At 45.0% G+C, this 20579-nt stretch overlaps 2 protein-coding genes across 4 annotated transcripts in view; both read right to left on the bottom strand.

The window, feature by feature from the left end:
- The window catches only part of GAD2 (glutamate decarboxylase 2), a 39110-nt gene extending 37774 nt beyond the window's left edge, over positions 1–1336 (bottom strand). The window contains exon 1 of one of the 2 annotated variants that reach the window (XM_083579754.1): positions 52–1336. In XM_083579754.1, the coding sequence (XP_083435880.1) occupies positions 52–127 (76 nt within the window). In that variant the 5' untranslated portion in view covers positions 128–1336. The remainder of the gene's footprint in view (positions 1–51) is intronic. The other variant, XM_083579753.1, reaches the window with a different exon arrangement.
- Positions 1337–7335: 5999 nt separating this feature from the next.
- MYO3A (myosin IIIA) overlaps positions 7336–20579 on the bottom strand; it is a 103294-nt gene continuing 90050 nt past the window's right edge. For both annotated transcript variants that reach the window (XM_083579211.1, XM_083579212.1), the window contains 4 exons: positions 15696–15805; positions 13805–13845; positions 10115–10258; positions 7336–7803 (listed from right to left, as the gene is read on the bottom strand). In XM_083579211.1, coding sequence (XP_083435337.1) covers positions 7689–7803; positions 10115–10258; positions 13805–13845; positions 15696–15805 — 410 coding nt within the window. In that variant the 3' untranslated portion in view covers positions 7336–7688. The remainder of the gene's footprint in view (positions 7804–10114; positions 10259–13804; positions 13846–15695; positions 15806–20579) is intronic.

Raw genomic sequence — 20579 nt, 5'->3', positions numbered from 1 at the left:
CGTGGTCTTTCTGGGGGGTGACTGTGTGAGTGAGTGAGTGGGGGCTCCTACCTGGACCGGGGTTCTCAGGGTCTCCGGATCCATCTTCAGACCCGAAGGACCAAAAACCCGCGCCGGGAGTTGCCATCTGCGGTGCTTGCGAGGAGCCGGTGAAGTGCAGCGAGCGCGCCGGGGCTGTGTGTGCGAAAGACAGAGAGACGCGGGGAGGGCGGGGGAGGGAGGGAGCGTGTGTGTGTGTGTGAATGAGCGTGTGGCGGGGTTGTGGCTGGGCGAGAGGGCCGGGCAAGGCGGGTGGCGATGGCGGCGACGACGGCGCCGGGAGAAGCAGCTGAGCGTGGCGCTCTGGCTGTGCGCTCCAGACAGACACCGGCGCTTGGCTGGCTGGCTGGGTGGGCGGGAGACGAGCGAGCGGCTGCGCTAGGCGCTCTCCATGGTGCTGATCCGCTCGCCCTTCGCTTTCACAGCCAAGCGGACAGAGGAGGCGGGCAGGCGGCGGGGTGCATTTATTTGCGCTCCGCCAGATGATCGCCTCTTTAGCCCCGGGACTTGTGGCGCGGATGGCGAAGGGACGCGCTGCCTGTGCGTCTGATCACGACTCCCTTCCAGGCGGCGGAAAGGGCAGCGCTGGCCGACTCGGGCTCTGGCGACAAACGCGCTGACCCCTCGCGGAAAGAACTGCCTCGCAGGGACAGCGCAGAGGTGTAGGAGACGTGGTGGCCGAGGACTCCGGCTCGTGCGCTCAGACGGGGAATTCAGACGTTCGGAAGGGAAGACATTCGAGATCGGTGCTGGGATGCTGCTTCAGGATCAGCCTGGAAAAGTGAGAGGGATCCTCTGATCGCGTTCGGATTTCAGGCGGCTCTGTCTGGAAGTGACCTTGCCTATTGGGGAAAACACATTGGATTCCACCCTGCCTGCCGCAGCAGTGTAGATGCCACAACGGACTAGCATCTGATGAAGTGGGCTTGAGTCGCAAAAGCTGATGCCGTAATGGATTTGTCAGTCTTTAAGGTGTGCACAAGACTCTGTTGTTTTTGCTGCAACCTGCTGCTCCTCTGGAAATGGATTCTTCAAGTCTTCTGCGTCATCGTGAAGGGGATGGAGACTGTGGCAGAGCCGTCTCCCAACAAAAGGAGGTGCCAGGAAACAAACTCACTCACACATCACATATGCCCCAGTTATTAAAGATTCCGTGGTGAACCATAACCTTCAGAGTGTCACCAGTAGTCTCTGCCTGCAAATAGCAACCCACCAGAACAATCCATAAAGCAGGGACAGCTAGGAAGAAGCTAGGGGAGGTGTAAGTAGCAGTCATATTTGAGCAGCCTTTGGGCTGTGACTCTCCTACCACAGACCTTTGGGGACAATGAATAAAGCAACTCTCTGAACATTTCTGGTTCCTGAAATGTTTAACACCATCCCACCACAGCCGTGCCCACCTAGAGAGAAACTGAGAAGAGTACAAAGTCAGCTTGCAGTGAGAGCAAAAAGTTGGATGGTTCAAGCCCGGCTGGAACACATCCTTGATCTGTGATAATGCCTGGGTGTGCATCAACCTCTGACTTTTGCATGGCTGGAATGCAGCCTACTGTACAGATATGAGAGTCGCATCTTTTATGTCCTCCACTTCTGCCTCTAGCCCCTGCTACTCTTTGCTGCTGGGTCCCCAGGAAGTTGCAGGTTCAGGGAATGTGCCCTCAGGCTGAAAAAGGTTCCCCAACCCTGGTTCAAAACAACACCCATATGGCTGGTTGTACCATGTAAGACTAGCTCTTAGGTCCCCATCTCCTAAACCATGGCTAGACCCCTGGTTCACCTTCCCTTTCTCTCTCTGTCCCTCTTACCATGGTGACTGCTCCTGAGCTCCTTCACCCCCAACATCTTGTCTGGCAGATGGGCAAAAGTGCACTGAACAGAAGAACTACTAAGGCTTCCCATGAATTATATTCATTTTCTTCAATTCCATGTCAGGTTCTGGTACCCCTGTAACCTTTACAGATGAGCTGGAACTAAATACACCCCAAATAATGGGAGGAAAATGTGGTACTATGAACATTCCAGAGCAGGAATGGCTAACCTGTGGCCCTGCAGATGTTGCTGGAATACAGCACCCATCAGCCCTGCCACCATGGCCAATGGCCATGGATGATGAGAGCTGTAACCCAATGACATCTGTTAGGCTGCCCTGCTCTAGAAAAATGTGGAAGCATGTTGTCAGAGCTACCCTAGGTCCCAGCTCACAAAGGACCAACGCTGCTTCGTTGTTAAGTACAAAAGTCTTTATTGAAGTTCAGTTTCACTTCCAGAGCCGCAGCGCGCAGCTCTACGTCTCAACTGTCAGACCACTGATGCTCCGTCTGAGTCTCCTCCCCCTTGACACCAATTTAAGATTCTAGCCTTGCTCCACCTTTTCCGCTGCTCTTTCCTCCTCTGGGTCCGCCTGCCCGCCGGGGTCTCGCCCCTTCTAGCCTCCTCTGAGGCTGATTCCCCTGAGCCGTCTCCCTCCCTCCGGCGGGCTTTAGGAGCTGGTTCCCCATCCGGGTCTCCTGCTGTCCCGCGCGCCTGCACATTTGAACTTGGCGCGCGCGCCCAGCCAGCAGCTTTCCTCCTGACCGTTTCACTGCTGCTGTCACTGCTTCCCCCTTCGGGGGGGGGGCTAGCTGCAACTGACCTCCCTTCCGTTCCTCCACTCTCCGATGGAGGCGTGGTCAGCCCTGACTCTCTCTCTGGAGGAGACGCTGGCCCTGACACATGTGACTCTTCCCCCCCCCCCCTACGCTCTGGTGGGGAAACTGGTCCCGATCCTCCACTGCTGTTTTGGGGTTCCCCTCTGGCTCCTTGTTTCTGGTGCGTCCCCCCTGGGACCCCCCCTTGCCCTGACCATCGGCGCCCCCTTCTGGGAATCTTCTGATTCGCTGGAGAAGCTCATGGAATCTCTCGGGCCACTGTCATACTCCCCTACGCTGCCCTCGGATTCTTCCCCTTCGCTCTCCCATTCCTCTCTCCCCATTGCTCCTGCTCCTGATTCCCTGACACATGTGAAAAGAGAAACGAAAGGCACAATACATCTTAGCTCCATTGGGCTTTGTTTCTGGAGCATCCCAAACCAGATAATGGCTTTCACTGAAAGATGCCCCACTGGTGGGTTGTTGGATCACAGAATTCAGAGAAAGCTGATGAACTTGGCTGGCAGTGGAAGTTGGTAGCCTTATGGCACAAGTGTGGGGTCAGGACTGTGCATTTGTATGGGCACTGTGAAATCAGCAGTAGGACCATAACACAGTTATAGTCAGGTGTGCTCTCCATATAATCTAGCACTGCTGAGGCCTCTGTAAGAGACAGAATGAGAGAGAGAGAAACAGAGAACCTTTCTTTCTTGCCTCCTGCCTGCCCTTATTCTCCCAAAGTAGCTTTTGGCTCAGCATGTCACTAAACAGGTGGTACGAAGAGGGACCTCAGCTGGCTGACTGAAGAACACATTTGTGAGTTAATGAACTGCAGAGACAAATGTATTAGTCTCTCCAGCAAGCTATGCTGGAGGCATTAAGGACCATCTCTGGGGTGACTGCAAGCCAGCGAAGTACACATGGCAAACACACCAGGTCCCTGTTTCAGGGTATCAGTTTCCAAAATGTATACATTTATTTTGGGCTCTTGTTTTGAGCTGGAAATAGGAGTCACTGTGGAATTTGGGGGGAACCGTTTGACAATGCCCTGTAATGTTCTGCAAAACTTGTGAATATAGAAAGCATGAGCACATTCCCTCAAAATCAAGGGCCTCTTGAAGCTATTGCTCAGTTCTCCAATTTAACAGTAAGACTAATCAGCAGCCTCAAAGCAGAGGGTCCTTTCATTTATGAACCATGCCAGGTTCATGGAGATTGGCAGTGCAATACAACAGATGATTTCAGGAGCTGCAAAAAGTTAAGAATGCACATGAAACAAGGGTGCAGGCTCCAGACAGTGTGGATGCTAACATGCTGTTGGTTGAGTTATCTGAATATTTGAAGTTAGGGGACAACGCTCCCCCCCCCATGGAGACACCTCCCCCCCCCCCATGGAGACACCAGGCAGATATTAAAGCTGCCAGCAGCCTCTCTTCCTTTGTTCTCTGAATTCTTCTTCTTCTTTCTTTGGTGATCACTCTTAGCCGAGTAAGATTGTCTTCCATAAACACGGTGTCAGGGCTGCCCAAGGTCCCAGCTCACAAAGGACCAACACTGCTTCTTTGTTAAGTACAAAAGCCTTTATTGAAGTTCAGTTTCACTTCCAGAGCCGCAGCGCGCAGCTCTACGTCTCAACTGTTAGACCGCTGATGCTCCATCTGAGTCTCCTCCCCCCAGACACCAATTTAAGATTCTAGCCTTACTCCACCTCTTCCTCAGTTCCTTCCGCCTCTGGTTCCGCCTGGCCATTGGGGTCTCGCCCTTTCTAGCCTCTTCTGACGCTGAGTCCCCTGAGCCTTCCCCCTCCCTCCGGCGGGCTTTAGGAGCTGGTTCCCCATCCGGGTCTCCTGCTGTTCCCCGCGCCTGTACATTTGAACTTGGCGCGCGCGCCCAGCCGGTAACTTTCCTCCTGACCGTTTCACTGCTGCTGCTGTCACTGCTTCCCCCTCTGGGGGGGCTAGCTGCAACTGACCTCCCCTCCATTGGAGGCGTGGTCAGCCCTGACTCACTCTCTCTCCCCGCTGGAGGAGACGCTGGCCCTGACACATGTGACTCTTCCCCCCCACTACGCTCTGGTGGGGAAACTGGTCCCAATCCCCCACTGCTGCTTTGGGGTTCCCCTCTGTCTCCTTGTTTCTGGTGCGTCCCCCCTGGGACCCCCCTTGCCCTGACCATAGGCGCCCCCTTCTGGGAATCTTCTGATTCACTGGAGAAGCTCATGGAATCTCTCGGGCCACTGTCATACTCCCCTACGCTGCCCTCGGATTCTTCCCCTTCGCTCTCCATTTCCTCTCTCCCCAGAGCTCCTGCTCCTGAGTCCCTGACACACGGTTTTAATAATGAGTCTGTAAGTGACTGTGGAGGCCAATTCTGGACCCACAAGTCCTTCCACAGTGGGGAAAATGGTTCCCAGGTGGGAACTGATCATGGTGTGGATTTGCCAAGCGTGCCTTCCTCTTAGCATGTTTCTCCCTTGCGTGCTGAGTTTGAGTGTCTTCAAAGCCCATGACACTTTTGGTAAAGGCTGTTCTCCAACTGGAGCGCTCGCAGGCCAGTGTTTCCCAGTTGTCGGTGTTTATACTACATTTCTGAGACAGTCTTTAAACCTCTTTTATTGACCACCAGCATTACGCTTTCCATTTTTAAGTTCAGAATAGAGTAGTTGCTTTGGAAGACGATAATCAGGCACCCACACAACATGACCGGTCCAACAAAGCTGATGTTGAAGAATCATTGCTTCAACAATGGTGATCTTTGCTTCATCCAGTACACTGATATTAGTTTGCCTGTCTTCCCAAGTGATGTGTAAGATTTTTTAGAGACACCATTGATGGAATCTTTCGAGAAGTTGGAGATGGGGTTGGTAAGTGGTCCATGTTTCACAAGCATACAGTAAGGATGGTAGTACAATAGCTTTGTAAACAAGCATTTTGGTTTCCCTGCGAATGTCCCAGTCCTCAAACACTCTGCACTTCAATTGGGAGAAAGCCACTCTTGCAGAGCTCAGGCAATGCTGGATTTGCAGGGCATCAATAGCACACATTCCACCTTCCTGTATCCTGAAGCTAGTTTAAGTCTTGTGTTCAGTGAAGCAGGCAGTCTCTTGGTTTCCTTTTAAAACTGCCTGGACGGGGAAACAAGACTCGTGTTTATGAAAGGGCAGGTCTGGCTTGAGTTTGTTTCAAGCTTCCAGTTGACAAGCACATAAAAGTAAAAGAGGAACATGGGCTTCAGTGCAAGAGAATCTTGTACATTCTCCTCCCCCAATAGATTTATCTTTCACTGGAAGTAAACCAAACGTTGCTTGGACTCAGGTTCCCACTTTAAACGGTCATTTTTATATTTGTGTTTATTTAGCAATTCATAAAAAAATACTAATGGGCATGACTGAACTAGTCATACAGGAATAAAAGACATCAATACAAACATAAAAAACTGCAAATAAAACATATTCCGACTTCCAGTATGCAAGGTGCACTCATTGCCACAGCAGTCCTGCAATGTAGGCCAGCCTTTGGCAACCTAGCATCCTCCATCACATGCTGGCAGGGGCTGACAGGAGTCAAAGTCCAAAACATCTGGAGGGGGCCAGACTGGCCAAGGCTGATCTAGGTCATTAATATTCCCCAGTTGACAGATAGGGAACAGGAGCAAAGGGAGATCGTAGCTTCCTAAAAGTCATCTCCTGAGTTTGTCTCTGGTTGACTGTGGCTCAGTCGCCCCCTTTGGTCTTGCTTCCTCCCCCCTTTTTTGTAGAAGTATGCTAATGAAAGTAGAATCTACATTTTAAAGGGGATTTTCAGTTTCAGCAATTGAACACCCCTCCTTCCAGCAACTTTCAAATGTACACTGTAAAAGAAAGAAAAAGCACCCACTCACACGCATACCAATGGAATGGAAAGTGAAGAACTGCTTTTAAAATGGTTGTGTGTATGCCTAAAGAGTGGTAGAAGGGCTTGCTGGCAGCGCACACCTTAAGTAGCTTCTGAGAAAACACCTGGTTTGAAAATGGGAGTCACTCTTCCCCTCTGTGCAGAGAACCTACCAGTCAATTATAAATCACTGGTGCAGAAACTGGAATGCTAGCAGCATTCAGTATTTCCATTTGTTTCAAAATAGGTGAAATTATTGAAGAATCCGTTTCTCTCTCTTCTTCCCAAAGTAACCAGCAGGAAATAAACCAATTCATATTTCCCTAACCGTTGTGAATCCCAACAAAGACTAATGGTTTTCAGGAGAATCTGGATCTATACCAAACGGAGTAGAAGCGAGAAAAAGCAGGAACACTTGTCTACTTACAACCCCTAACAAACTGAATGGTGTTTTGCCTTCTTCCCACGGAATCCTTCTGGCAGAATTTTGCTATCAAACACACTTTGCATTTCCTGTTTTTTTGGGTATGAACGGGAACTCAGTATGGCGAAAGCTGGCTCAAGTTGGTTCCTTGTTAAATTGTACCAGATGTTTATGGTTTGCTTTTTGTTTATGTGTTTGCGTGAATTGAAATAGCTCCATTTTAACAAGATATAATGTGTCTGAGAGTTTCAAAGGTCAGCAGACAAACCTAGTCTAAAGGAAGACCCACGTTTGAGTTTTCACTGTAGAAAAATGATAGGGGAGAAAAAGAGAAGAGAACAATGATTTGCTTTTTCAGTTATCTAGACTTTTAATAAGTTACAGCATACTAATAAAATAATTTTTCACACATTTACATTTTCTTTTTTTTAAAAAAACCCACCTAACAAATTACAGTACTCTGTAAACCCTGACATCTTTCCCTGTAAGGCGCTACAATCTTGTGTGTCCACAAACGTAAGCACACAGTTGATTTAAAATGCCAGAGAGAATTGCGGGGCGGGGGGAGAGATTAAAAAGAAAAGGACACAGTATAAAACCATACAAAAAAAAAAAAAAAAGGAGGAGAAGCTTATGCTGATGAAAACCAAAAAGCAGCAGCAGCAGCAGCAGCAGCAGCAGCAGCAGCAGCAGCAGCAGCAGCAGCAGCAGCAGCAGCAGCAGCAGCTAATACTGCTGGATAAGGCGCCGGCGCTGAGAGGTCTTCCGTAACAATTTTTGATAGTCATAAGGATTATCCTTGCTTTTGTTCTCTTCCACTGGAGTCTCTGTGACCCTTGGCCTAGGAAGAAGGGAAACAGAAGTGCTTTTGCAATAAGAAATCAACACATTTACTTTGGAAAACTTTGTTAATCCACTACTTAACCTTGACCTTTGGCAATAAAACAAACCAAACCTGCACCCCTCTTCTCCCTGCAGCTGTTTCACTCTCCCTCTCCCTCCCAGCCTCCTTTTGCAGCAGGTGGAAACTGCACAATGTATGCCGTGTGGGGGACATCACATAAAAGCTGGGAACTAAAGCAGGGTGCAGTGAAAACGTTGACTTGGCAGGAAATGATCCTCTTGGTACGATCCATCAGCTGTGTTATCTGTCTTCTTAACCCCAACTGTGCTAAACCATAAGAAATGTAAGACTTTATGGACCAGATCCAGATGCTCTTTGAGGAAACCAAGATATTACAGAGCACCTCTCACCATATATTTCTTTTTATTTATTTTAATTAGACCATTTCTGTACTGCTTAATATATAAAAAAATATCTCTAAGCAGGGTGCAGAAATGTAAATCAACAAAAGACAAGTTAAACAACAAGAAACACAGTTACATTCACACACATTTCTAATAAATATAGACCAGTATCAATTCATTCTCTTTCTGACACACTTCCCTTCTCGGCCTTCTGGCACTCAGTCAGGACTCAACCCATCCACTCTGGCTCTCGCCCAGGGCCCAGACTCACAATTCATCCACAAAACCTCACGTAGAAGAGGGACCCTGGATACTGCTGACATCACCCTAACCCAGGGGTCAGCAAACTTTTTCAGCAGGGGACCGGTTCACTGTCCCTCAGACCTTGTGGGGGGCCAGACTATATTTGGGGGGAAAAAAGAAGAAGAACAAATTCCTATGCCCCATAAATAACCCAGAGATGCATTTTAAATAAAAGCACACATTCTACTCATGTAAAAACATGCTGATTCCTGGACCATCCGTGGGCCGGATTTAGAAGGTGATTGGGCCAGATCCAGCCCCCGGGCCTTAGTTTGCCTACCCATGCCCTAACCTCTCACTTTTGGCTTGCTTTGTACGGGAGGGCATCAAGGTGGATGGAGCTTTCAAGGGTTGCCCACAGCTGGGACCCATATCCACACCCAATGATGACTGAGCTAATCTCTGAGCACCATACTCCAGATCCTCTTCTTTCTTTCTTTCTTTCTTTCTTTCTTTCTTTTTCCTTCTTTCCTTCCTTCCTTCCTTTCTTCCTTTCTCTCTCTCTCTCTCTCTCTCTCTCCTTCCTTCCTTGCTTCCTTCCTTCCTACCTACCTACCTTCCTTCCTACCTTCCTTCTCTCTCTTTCACTGTGAATGGGGCCTTTTCAAGTGACAGTCCTATGGATATGCATTTATTTTTCTTCACCTCTGAGCTCCAGTTCAAGAGCCTAAGGCTTCTTGGTTCACAAAGGCCTTTGGACAGGCTGAAAGAGAGCACTAGAAAGGCCTGGCTTCTGCTGTGAACATGGCTCGTGGCTTGTGCCACTGTGACTTTTGATTAGGGATGTCAGAGAACTCTGATGAAAACAGGAATGGAAAAGGCCAATGTTTGCTTATTCGTTCTATGGCCAGAATGGAAATCAATCCAGTGAATGCAATTGGTATTCACTGTTGCTTTCAGTTCACAAACGATACGTAATTTATTACTTTGCATTGTGATTCCTTTGCATGGAAATGATTGGGGTGGAATAATGTAATGAATTACAAAAGTTATATAATTCTGCCACAGCAGAGAGCAAGATGAATAATTTAGCTTTCGGCATAAAATGAACTGCAATGGAAGAGAAACAGCGCTGTATGCTATGAATTTAGGACAGAATGGAAAACAAAGCTTTCTTACATCCCTGCTTTCAGTCATGCAGTCTGTTTACATGGATGCAAGACCCGAATGTACAAAGATGCAAAGGATTGCAGCCTGGGTCTACCTTTTTATATTGTTTTTTGCTGTATAAATTATGGTTCGAGACCAGTTAAGCGGAGCTTAGACCTCACTGAAATAAAGGGAACAGTTTAGTCTTGGCCTGAAGCCTCCTGGTGCTAATAGGAACTCAGCATACAATCCATATCTATAAGTGTCTTTGAATAACATTGTGATGAGCTAACTTGTGTGTACCTCAGAAAAACAGGATGCAAATAGTTCAGATAAAATACAATATACACATTTGCAAATTAAGCTGTCTGTAGTTCCTTCTTCTGGATAATCTGCATGATCCAGTTGCAGCTAAGCAGCTAAACTACTGATTTCACTGGAAGACTTGAGGATAGGTCCCATTTAATTCAGTGGAATTTTAAAGTGTTTGACAATTATTTGGTATAACTTACCCTTCACTAACGCTTAATGTTTCAGTTCTGGGCTCTGTTGGCGGTGTCTTTTCTCGTGTGCAGGTATTACTTGCATTTGAGATTAAATCAGTGGATGAAAATTCTTGGTAATAGGGATCTTCTACATCTAGTATCTTGCCCAGACTAAAACAAACAAACAAACAAACAATATGGTAAATTCCTATTCTGTGTCATCTTATACAGTTAAAAGACATTCCGCAATGGAGATGTCATATCTTGGAATATGCAGAGATGGTAAAATTGATGGCACTGATAAAAGATACACATTTAGAATCTTTTTAAAAAGGCTGGAAACCCTTTCTAGTCTATATAAAAAGTTATTTCCCATATGTGAAGACCACAGCGGGGTTTGAAGTGTAAAACAATAGCAGAATATATTAAGAAATGTGTTAGAGAGGATGAAATTAGATAAGACAGAACCTTAAGGTGCAATTGTATGTAATTTGGGTTATAAACATCGATGTCGGGTGAGCAGGAAGTCACTAGTTTTGTGGAATTGGAATATAATATAATTGTTGAGCAACAAATGTAACTTTCTATATGGAAAAGAGAAGAAATTATTATTATAAGAATACAATGGAAATGTCATACCTTGCTTGGAATATATCTGCAAAGCAACAGCGCAGTACAACAAAAGACAGCTAGAAAAATGCTTTTCAATATAAAAGTATGTAAAGCTACAGACATTATTTTTTATCAGCTACTTAAAGAGCTACATTACATACCTTATATGGTCTACAAAGTATTCATTCAAAAATCGGCAGTGGGATAATATGCATGTTTATTGATAATGGGGGCAGGGGCATTGTGTTTTTAAAAGGCTTTGAAAGCCCTTTTGTGAGCATCTACTTTTAATTATATCCATACAGATTTGAATTTGGGAGGGGGCAGCGGAATCTACTATAAATGAGGAAATGGATCTCTTTGTGTCCAAAGTGAAAATGGGCAGGAACAAGACTTAGAGCGATCTGTCTGTCTTCTCTGCGTTGAACAGTCAAACATCCTTATGATGGAAATATGTTTTTCTACCAGATATCCTTTAATGACCATCTTCTAACAATGTTGAAAGGCTGGGCAAACTTCTACATCCTGCAGAAGGTCTGATCCAATAAAAGCATCTCACATTATTTTGCTCATTCTGTATGTAACACTTTTCTGGGACATACAGACATAGAAATTAGTATCTGTGGGAAATGGACCTGAGGTCGTTATTCAGTCTTTGTGCATTGCTAGGTTTAAGGACAGTTATTAAAAAGCACTCCATAAATTATATTGTGCCTAAAAAATGTAGTCCTTGAGTTCCAGAAAGATGCAATGGGAATCCTCAGAATTCTGAATAAAAAACTGCTCCCCCAAGTCTTACTGCAGGATAGAAAAGCAAAACACTGGTCATTTAAAACATCCACTGCTGTGGCCCAGAGATGGGGGTCTTTTGGAAGGTATACAGAAAATCTGCGCTGGGTGTACTTCAGCGTTGTACCAAGACTGAAAGGCTCTACAATTATTGGGCAATTTTCCGCAATGCTACTCTTACTGATATAATTAGGGCTGTATTAGAACTCCCTTTATAAGCCCCTATTTCTAAGGATTTATGCATTTAACACCAAAATGCACTCCACTTTGCAATTTCGTAGGCAAGGCTTCTGCTAAGCCAAGGCTGCAAGGCATTGAAATTCAGCATTTTGCGGTATCAGTGAAAATGTGACATTATCAGAGGCAAGTCAGGCTCAGAAATGAATGAATGCCTTAGGCTGATCAATAAGGAGCACAGAGATAATCACCATCTCTATGTTTAACTGTTTCAGCACAGGGCCGGAGAGCGCTTATAAAATAAAAGAATTCGATTCATGTACAGCACCTCCTGCGACAATCCATGCCACTGATTTTTATTTTATTTTCTGCAAACTATTGGTAGATCTTGGTGGACGGTACTGGAGACCACAACAAAGTGAAAGGCGTGCTGGTGTTTGCACAGTTAGATGAGCCCTTCAACTGGCTGTCTCATGGGGCTGCAAGAGGGTGATGAGGGCTTCAGTCAATCTGATGGCAAAGAGACCACACTACATGTAACATACCCCACAACATTTCTCCAATGAAAATAGGGATGCCCTAAGGAAAAGTGGACACGGGTGGCACTGTGGTCTAAACCACAGAGCCTAGGGCTTGCCGATGGGAAGGTCAACGGTTCGAATCCCCGGGACGTTGCTCGGTCCCTGCTTCTGCCCACCTAGCAGTTCGAAAACACGTCAAAAGTGCAAGTAGATAAACAGGTACCGCTCCAGCGGGAAGGTAAACGGCGTTTCTGTGCGCTGCTCTGGTTTGCCAGAAGTGGCTTAGTCATGCTGGCCACATGACCCGGAAGCTGTACGCCGGCTCCCTCAGCCAATAAAGCGAGATGAGCGCTGCAACCCCAGAGTCGTCCGTGACTGGACCTAACAGTCAGGGGTCCCTTTACCTTAAGGAAAAGTGGGGTGTTCTGGGATCAAATCAGAAACCAGGACGGCTTCTGTAAAACTGGGTCTGTCCCTGGAAAATAGGGACACTTGGAGGGTCTGCATAAGAATATTAAAAAGCCCTCTTGGATGAAGCCAAAGGTCTGTCTACTCGAGCATCTTGTTTTCATAGTGGCCAGCCAGATGTCTATTGGGAAGCTTGTAAGCAGGACATGACTGCAAGCATAGCTTGTGATTCTCAGCAACAGGTATTCAGAGGCATACCATCTCCAACACTGCTAAATACTGGCGTTTCCTGACAGGAATCCCTAATGTAACATGCTTCTTCAAAGGCAGCCATGAGGAGTATGGCTGATGGCAGTGGGGTGAGGAGGCAAAGACCCAACTTCCCCCCCTCTGCCATCGTTGTGGGTCAAATCCCCTGCCCCCCCAAATGCTATTAGCCTTAGAGGAGAAAATGCAACACGTATAAAGATTGTAAATGAAAATATGGACATTTAAGGATCATCAATATTTTTGTTTGAGTTGAGGATTTTCTTTGATTTTTTTTTTAAAGTAACCTAATTTACAGATAGGTGTGTGATGCCACAGTCAAACTGTGTTTTATTTTATTTATTTTAAACACTGATAGGCCACGTTTGAGCGTCAAAACACTCTAAAGGGGGGGGGGGGTTCCATAGAATATATTAACACTGGTAACAGCAACATCAAAAGAACCCCCCATCCCCAAACTGTGATAACCATTAACAGAATCAGTCATGATATTGAGAAACATTCACCTCAGTAAAATACTAAACTCCATTAAATATTACAGCTAAAACCAATTCAATTCAGCAACCCAATAAAAACTATTTAAGCAAATGCAACAGAGAACAAATGAGTCGTTAAGGCTTTCTCAAAGGCCTGCACCTTGGTCATGACTGGATTATGCTTGTCCACCCTTACCCCCCACAATTTTTTTTTTTAAAATTGGTTTCCTGTTCACGTCTTTCACAGTCTCCCTGGGACAAGTAGATGGGATGCATAAATAAACCAATGTTCAGAATTCAATAACAAATTTTGTCCTAAGCAAAAGGCAAGAATTCGACCCTGCAAATGTTTGTCTTCAGCATTGATCGTGTAACAACATTCCTTTCCTTACATATCAATTAACAATTCCCCCTTGCTGTCACACCAACATACAATTGTGCCTTTCTGAAGTAACAAGAAAAGCTACCTGTTTTTTCTTGGTTTCCGCTTTTCATCCTGGACTGATTTCTGAAAACACAAATTTTGGAGTGGTTATAACTATGATTATGTGGTCTGTACAAATGTTAATTTATGGTCCTTTTCTGTGACCCAAAGATGTGCATCATGGTCTCATCCGCTCCCCTCTGCCACCCACTCCTTCAGGTTACAGACTCTTCCATGCCACTCCTGAAACTCTGTTTAATTTAATTTTTTAAAAAAACCTGATTTAAAATTCACAGATGGCTTGACCTAACCCTCCAGCCCAACCCCACTGTCTATATTTCAGAGATGCCACAATTTTTTTTGTAAGCCACACTACCTGCTATGGTGAAACACTGAAGCATGCAAACGCAGTGGCATTTGAGAAGATGTACCTGGGGAAACATCAATTCTTGGACAATTGTAATGTCCTCTTATCCTCAAAAGCTTTTAAACCATCATTATTATTACTTTTATGCAATATATTTCTTAACCACTGAATGCTGAAGAGTCTGGCTTTGGATGCCATGCTAAGCCAAACCATGGCTTAGCTCAGTGCGTCGTAGAGGCAAAATGATTTGGGAGGAGTGAAGCAGCTGTGATGTCTTGTCCAGGACCAGCATGCTAAGCCATAAAGTAAAGGTAAAGGGACCCCGGACCGTTAGGTCCAGTCGTGGCCGACTTTGGGGTTGCGGCACTCATCTCGCTTTATTGGCCGAGGCAGCCGGCATACAGCTTCCAGGTCATGTGGCCAGCATGACTAAGCCACTTCTGGCAAACCAGAGCAGCGCACAGAAACGCCGTTTACCTTCCCGCTGGAGCGGTACCTGTTTATCTACTTGCACTTTTGACGTGTTTTCGAACTGCTAGGTTGGCAGGAGCAGGGACCGAGCAACAGGAGCTCACCCTGTCGCGGGGATTCGAGCCGCTGACCTTCTGATTGGCAAGTCCTAGGCTCTGTGGTTTAACCCACAGCGCCACCCACGTCCCTATGCTAAGCCATAGTTTGGGCTTAATGTGACACACAAACCATGCCATTGTAACAGACATGGAGCGTGTCCTCTCTCTCTCTCTCTCTCTCTCTCTCTCAATGCCTATTATGTCACAGGATATGATGCCACAGGATACATCACTGTGCCTTTCATCTCATGCCCTTGGCTTACATCATTGTCTCCCAGTGGTATGGAGGAGAAACAAACAGGGCAAGGATGCCACAGCATCATGCATTTATCATCACAGATGTGTGAGAAAGAGGGAGCAAAGATACGTGAAATGGTGGCTGCTCCAGAACATCTAGTTCCACCCTTGTTTTGCTCTCCTCTTCTTCCAATTCCTCTGCTGTACTTTTGAGTGCCAGCAATAGCGGCAGCCTGACTAAGCAAATGTATTCTGTCACCTGCTGCTAAGTAGGTCAATAGTATGCATGTGCCTCTAGCAAGTGGGCTTAATTGCTCTTAAGAGGAACCTACAAAACAGCTTTTTCCATTTCCTTCTGACATATCTGATCACTGTCCCCCTCCCCTTTCCCCTTTCTCCCCTTTTAAGCAGCAGTAGGGTCAGATTTGGAAAGCTGTGGCAGATAGTGGACCTTGTAACCCTCAGTCCTTCCCTTTTGTGATTACCTTTCACTTTGAGAAAATAAGTTGCAGCACTACGACGCTGCCTTGGTGCAGATGCTCAGAAATAATGAGATTCCAAAACGTGGAATTGCAATGAACATTCTGGTTTCGGGGTACATATCTAAGCCATTGAAGGCCAGAGTTTGGGGGATTGACCTTGGAAGAACATACATCACACCAACATTCAACTCGCCAATATTAGTCTTGAATTAGAGCTGCTCATTCAACTACAAGCTAAAGGGGCAGATTTTAGCCATATCGTTTGACAGTAATGCTTACATGTATGAGAGTGTAATATGTTGAGTCTTCGGGGTTGTTTAGTGTCTTCGGTTTCTGGGGCCTCCTTGGGCTCCTTTGCACAGAGTGAGCATCCTCTGATTTGGAAGCAACTGCAAGAGAGGAAAATACCTTTATTTTACGCAAGAGAAATATGGGCAGGATTCCTGCACTGAAGGGATTTGGACTAGATGATCCTCAGGGTCCCTTCCAAATCCTACAATTCTATGAAATACTTTAAATTAAGGCAGTGCCCTTTAAATTACGGCAGTGCATATTTCCAAGATCTGCTAACACCATCAAAACCTATAGAAGATGGCTGTCTCATATCATTGTTTCCCATGGCTGCTATTACGACATTTAAAGAATTAAAAAGATGGCACAGGTGGAAAATTCTTCTATGTTCTTATATTGCTTCTGGAGCAAACTCAGTCATGGGCACACGCTGCAACAACTATCTCAGCTTATGTTTAGGGGTTCTACATGTTCAGCAAAGCCACAGATAACCAGTCACCTGACTTATGCCCTCGAGACAAACAGGGACAGAAGCTTTTGTAAACTGGAAGCAGCTAGCCAGACACCTCAAGGTTAGGAAAGGGGAAGAAATTGGTCTGTGTTTTAATGTGACCTTACTTAATTCACTCTTCCTGAAATGGTACACAAACCGAAACACAGCTATCCTTCAGGATTCTCTGAATTTGCTGATACAGTTCTTCCACCCCAAAGTACGACATTTAGAGTGTGTATTCAGAAGGGACTCTTGCCTTCTGAATTTTCTTTTTTTTTTTATATATTAAATATTTATTGGTTTTTTCAAAAAACACACAACAAACAAAAACTAAAAAATAAAAATAAACAAAATGTTCGAAACTAAACAAAAAAAAAAATAGAAAAAACACATACAGTTTCTGATACTTATTTTCCTCAACCTTGTTTCTCAGACCTCCTCACACCTCCCCTTCTTGTATTCCAATTTAAATTGTCAATTCAGCAAGTCCTTAACTTATTTCTTCACCTTAACTTAAACATTTATTCTAACATACTGTTATTTTACTTTACTTCTTTTTTCCATTTCCTCCATTTATTTTTAACAGCCTTATTCTCACTTAGTTTTAAAAAAAAAAAAAACCAATTTCACTTTATTAAAATTACACATCAATACTTATACCTCATTAATTTATTCTTGAACCTTTTTCCTAAAGTCGACCAAAATTTCCCTTCCACGGTTTACCCAATTTCCTTACCACTAACAAAATATAAAACAAACAAAGCAATGCAAATTATCCTTATGTACCCTTTGGATTCCCAACCTCCACCCACCCTTCTCCCGGTTCCAGTCCCCAACCAATATCCATCAGTCTTTATATTATTTATTTAGCCTGGAGATCTCAGGTCCGAGGCCCTTATGTCTCTCTCAGTTCCTTTCTGCCGGTCTCTTTGATAGACCTTGATGTTAAGCCCCAGGTCTCGGAGGGGCTCCGGCCCAACAGAATCGGTGTTGCTTCTAGCCAGTCCTTCATACTTAAAAGCAAAAGCAAAGCCTATGGGGTATTCCAACTCTTGTTTCAAATTTCTTTCAAATCCAAATGTCCCCACAGCTCCAGCTTCCACCTTCAACAAATTTATAATCCTCAGGTCTTCAGATCTCCTCAAAAGAGGATCTCTCCATTTTCCAAATTCCCAATCAAACCAGGCTTTCCGCATCCAGTTTTTATTGTCCTTTTTTATCATCATGTCAGGCCTCATATTGTAGCTCTCCTTTGACTCCTGCAAACCTCCATCTCCTCCTTCGTTTTCTTCAAAAAGAACATATTGCTCCATCGTGTCTACGCTTTCGGTTTCATTTATTTGTTCAGTTGAATAGGCTTCCTGTTTCAAATCCTTATCAGACTCCAAGCTGTTGTTTACTGTCCAGTGTAATAGCGCTACCTCTGTAGACAAAGCATCGTACTCATCTTGTAAGTTTCCCAAGAGAACCAGTGCTCTGTCCAATTCTGCTTGGAATTTAGACACTCCAGCCATTTTTGTAATGTAGTATCCTTGTTACCCCTCTAGGGGGATTTAATTCCTTGATCTTCCTTTCAGCTCAAAAACCAAAAGTCCAGTTATTTTGTATCAACCTTATTTTCAACAAGTTATCCCGAATAAACCAGCAAAAACAGCAGAAACAATGTTCTCTTTTTCCAGCTGACAACTAGCTGACTAGCAGCTCACTTGACAGCTGTCAAAATCTTCCATGCAACAGGCTTTCTCATCGGACGTTCCCGGGTCTAGGGGGGGGGGTGTAGTTTCAGCTCCCAAAATTCTTTTTATCCTCCAGAATATCCTCTTATAATGTCCAAACCGTGAGGTCAGGATCTTTAGTTAAAAAAAAAAAAAAAGCAAGAAACAGATTCTCTCGACCTTAGCTGCCCAGTCCTTTGCTTTAAGTTGTTTACAAAGAGGGGGGGGTGGACTTCCTTTTTAGCCCCTTCCCGCTCGTTCCAAATCCAAGATAAGAAATTTTTTAAAGTTCCAATCTCCGTATTACTCACGGGTTGATGTTTTAGGATCCAATCACTCTTAGAAGAAGTTGGCGCTCTCTGTCAATGGCTTGCGGCTTCACTCCGTAGACGAGGGAGTACTCTCAGCACCACGCCTTACCCTGCCTCCGTTCCGAAGCCTTTAAAAAGGCTCCGTCGCGGATTGGGGGGGCGCAAATGGTGCCCGCCGAGTCTCTGTGTTCACAGGCATCCGCGCCTGTGATTTTAAGGGTCCCCGCTTCGCCGCAGCGGCCAGACCCAGACGCTACGGAGCCGATTCCCTCCGGAACTCGGAGGGAATCCGCCATTAAACAGTGGCACCAACCCGGAAGTCTCTTGCCTTCTGAATTTTCTCCCTCTCTTTAATTCAGTGGTTTAAAAAAAGTTAATAAAGCAGAAAACTGAATTAATGCATATTTTAAAATCTGAGTTTACAATAAAAAAAAAAGGTGGTGTGCATTCGCGTTTATAGCTCTTGACATTACAATATCTCAGTACAAAGGAGGAAGACCTGGACACTGTTCCTTTCCAATCAGCTACAGCCATACACTACAATTTTCTACTCATATACTTCAAGCAGTTTTCAATAGCTGGTAACCTCCCAGACTGCTATTCCGCCTGGTCTTGCCCAAGCTAAGCCTCTCAGAGACTGATGTTTAGCTTTTCATTTACACCTGGAAATATACATTCAGATCTGAAAAGGAAATATTGCAGAGTTTAGCATTTATTTATAATTGCAAACATAAACCTAATTCTTCTAGAGGTGGTATGCCTGTGTCTGGGACATGTCACTTCAGGCCACAGATGTTGGAATCTATCCCGGAACAATCTCCAAGACATCTATACACATAGGAAAGCAGCATGTCAGTGACAAGGCTCAGCTCACGGATTGCTCTTTGGTGTCTAGTTTGTTTTAAGCAGAGGGGATTTTTTTCTTCTATGGAGGATCACACAATCATGTGGCACCCCACCCCCCACATCTGCAGACTGAACTGGTATTTTATCAGGAACATAGGAACATAAGAGGCAGGCTGGATAATGGCAAAGGCCCAACGAATCACGTCCTGTTCTTACAGTGGCCACTCAGATCTCTTTGGGAAGTGTGCAAGCAGGACGTGAGTGTCTCTTTGTTTGTCCATCTTGTGATTCTCATCTGTGCCTTTTGGGACACTGCAATTTTGCCCCCCCCAAAGTGTTTTTCTCGGGGAGGAAATCGCTCGAGATCACAGCAACCGTAATGGCTGCCGTTCTCTCGCAATAGAAAACAGGGTGTCCTGGTTTTCTAGGGACACCTGTGGGGTATGCCATTGCTATAGCCCTTGGGAGAAAATGTTTAACTGTGCACTGCGTAAATAAATACTTTTTATTTGTCTTCTGTCATTCAGCTTCACGGCATGGTCCTGAGTTTTAGCATTACTGTATAAGAGAGGGACAGAAACCTCCAATGACTAGGACACAGTTACAAGACCTTCAAGCAGAGACACATTTAGGGGAGCGCAACAGGTTTGACCACAATGGGTGTGGAGTTTTTTTTTGGGGGGGGCGCAACTATGATGTAGAATGGAAGGCAAGAGGTGGTTGTGGTGGTGCCAAAATTTAGCATTGCGAAGGGTGCCGCTGAAATTTCAGACCCAAAGGTCCTCCGCTACTTTAATGTGGCAATATTGGGTTGTAGTCAGCTATGTTCTACTCAAAGTAGACCCACTGAAATTCATGGACCTAAGGTAGTCATGTCCATTAATTTCAATGGCTCTGCTGTGAGCATAACTAGTGTTGGACCCAATCTTTAGTCTGTATTGTGCCTGGGACAATCGTCCGCTTTGCCCAACTGAAGTTACACCATCTTAATGCGACATGCTCATATGAATGGCACCCAAGCTCTTTACTGCGTTCACCTTGGTTTGACCTATATGGATAGGAAAAGGAAGTATTTGCTCTCTTATGCTTCACAGAAGCTTTCATCCCTGGTGGTAAGGAAAATGCTATTCACCCACCACCATAATACCATTTTAATTAAGAAAGTGGCACAAGCATTTATAATCAAAATGATCAGCAATACATCAGTGTAAGCACCAGCAAAATTAGCTGTATAACTTTTTCTTTGTTATGTGTGATAAATGCAGCCTTGGAAAGGTCACTGATATATTGGAGGACCAGAAGGAATAATGTTAATTTACAACGTAGTTGAGTAATGATTACATTTATTGTTCTAGCTTCTTATCTGGAATGCAGACGGTGCCTAATTTAATGAATGGACAATTATCTCTTAACATTTTGCCTTTTGAAGAACAATGGCGCTTTTCTAAACCAAGGTGTAGTCAATTTACCTTAGACAATGAAATTTCAATGCAATTAATTAATTTTA

Source organism: Podarcis filfolensis, assembly GCF_964270895.1.
Source record: "Podarcis filfolensis genome assembly, chromosome: 12".
Lineage (NCBI taxonomy): Eukaryota > Metazoa > Chordata > Lepidosauria > Squamata > Lacertidae > Podarcis > Podarcis filfolensis.
The sequence above is the reverse complement of the archived record's forward strand: the minus strand, read 5'-3'. Positions and strand labels throughout refer to the sequence as shown.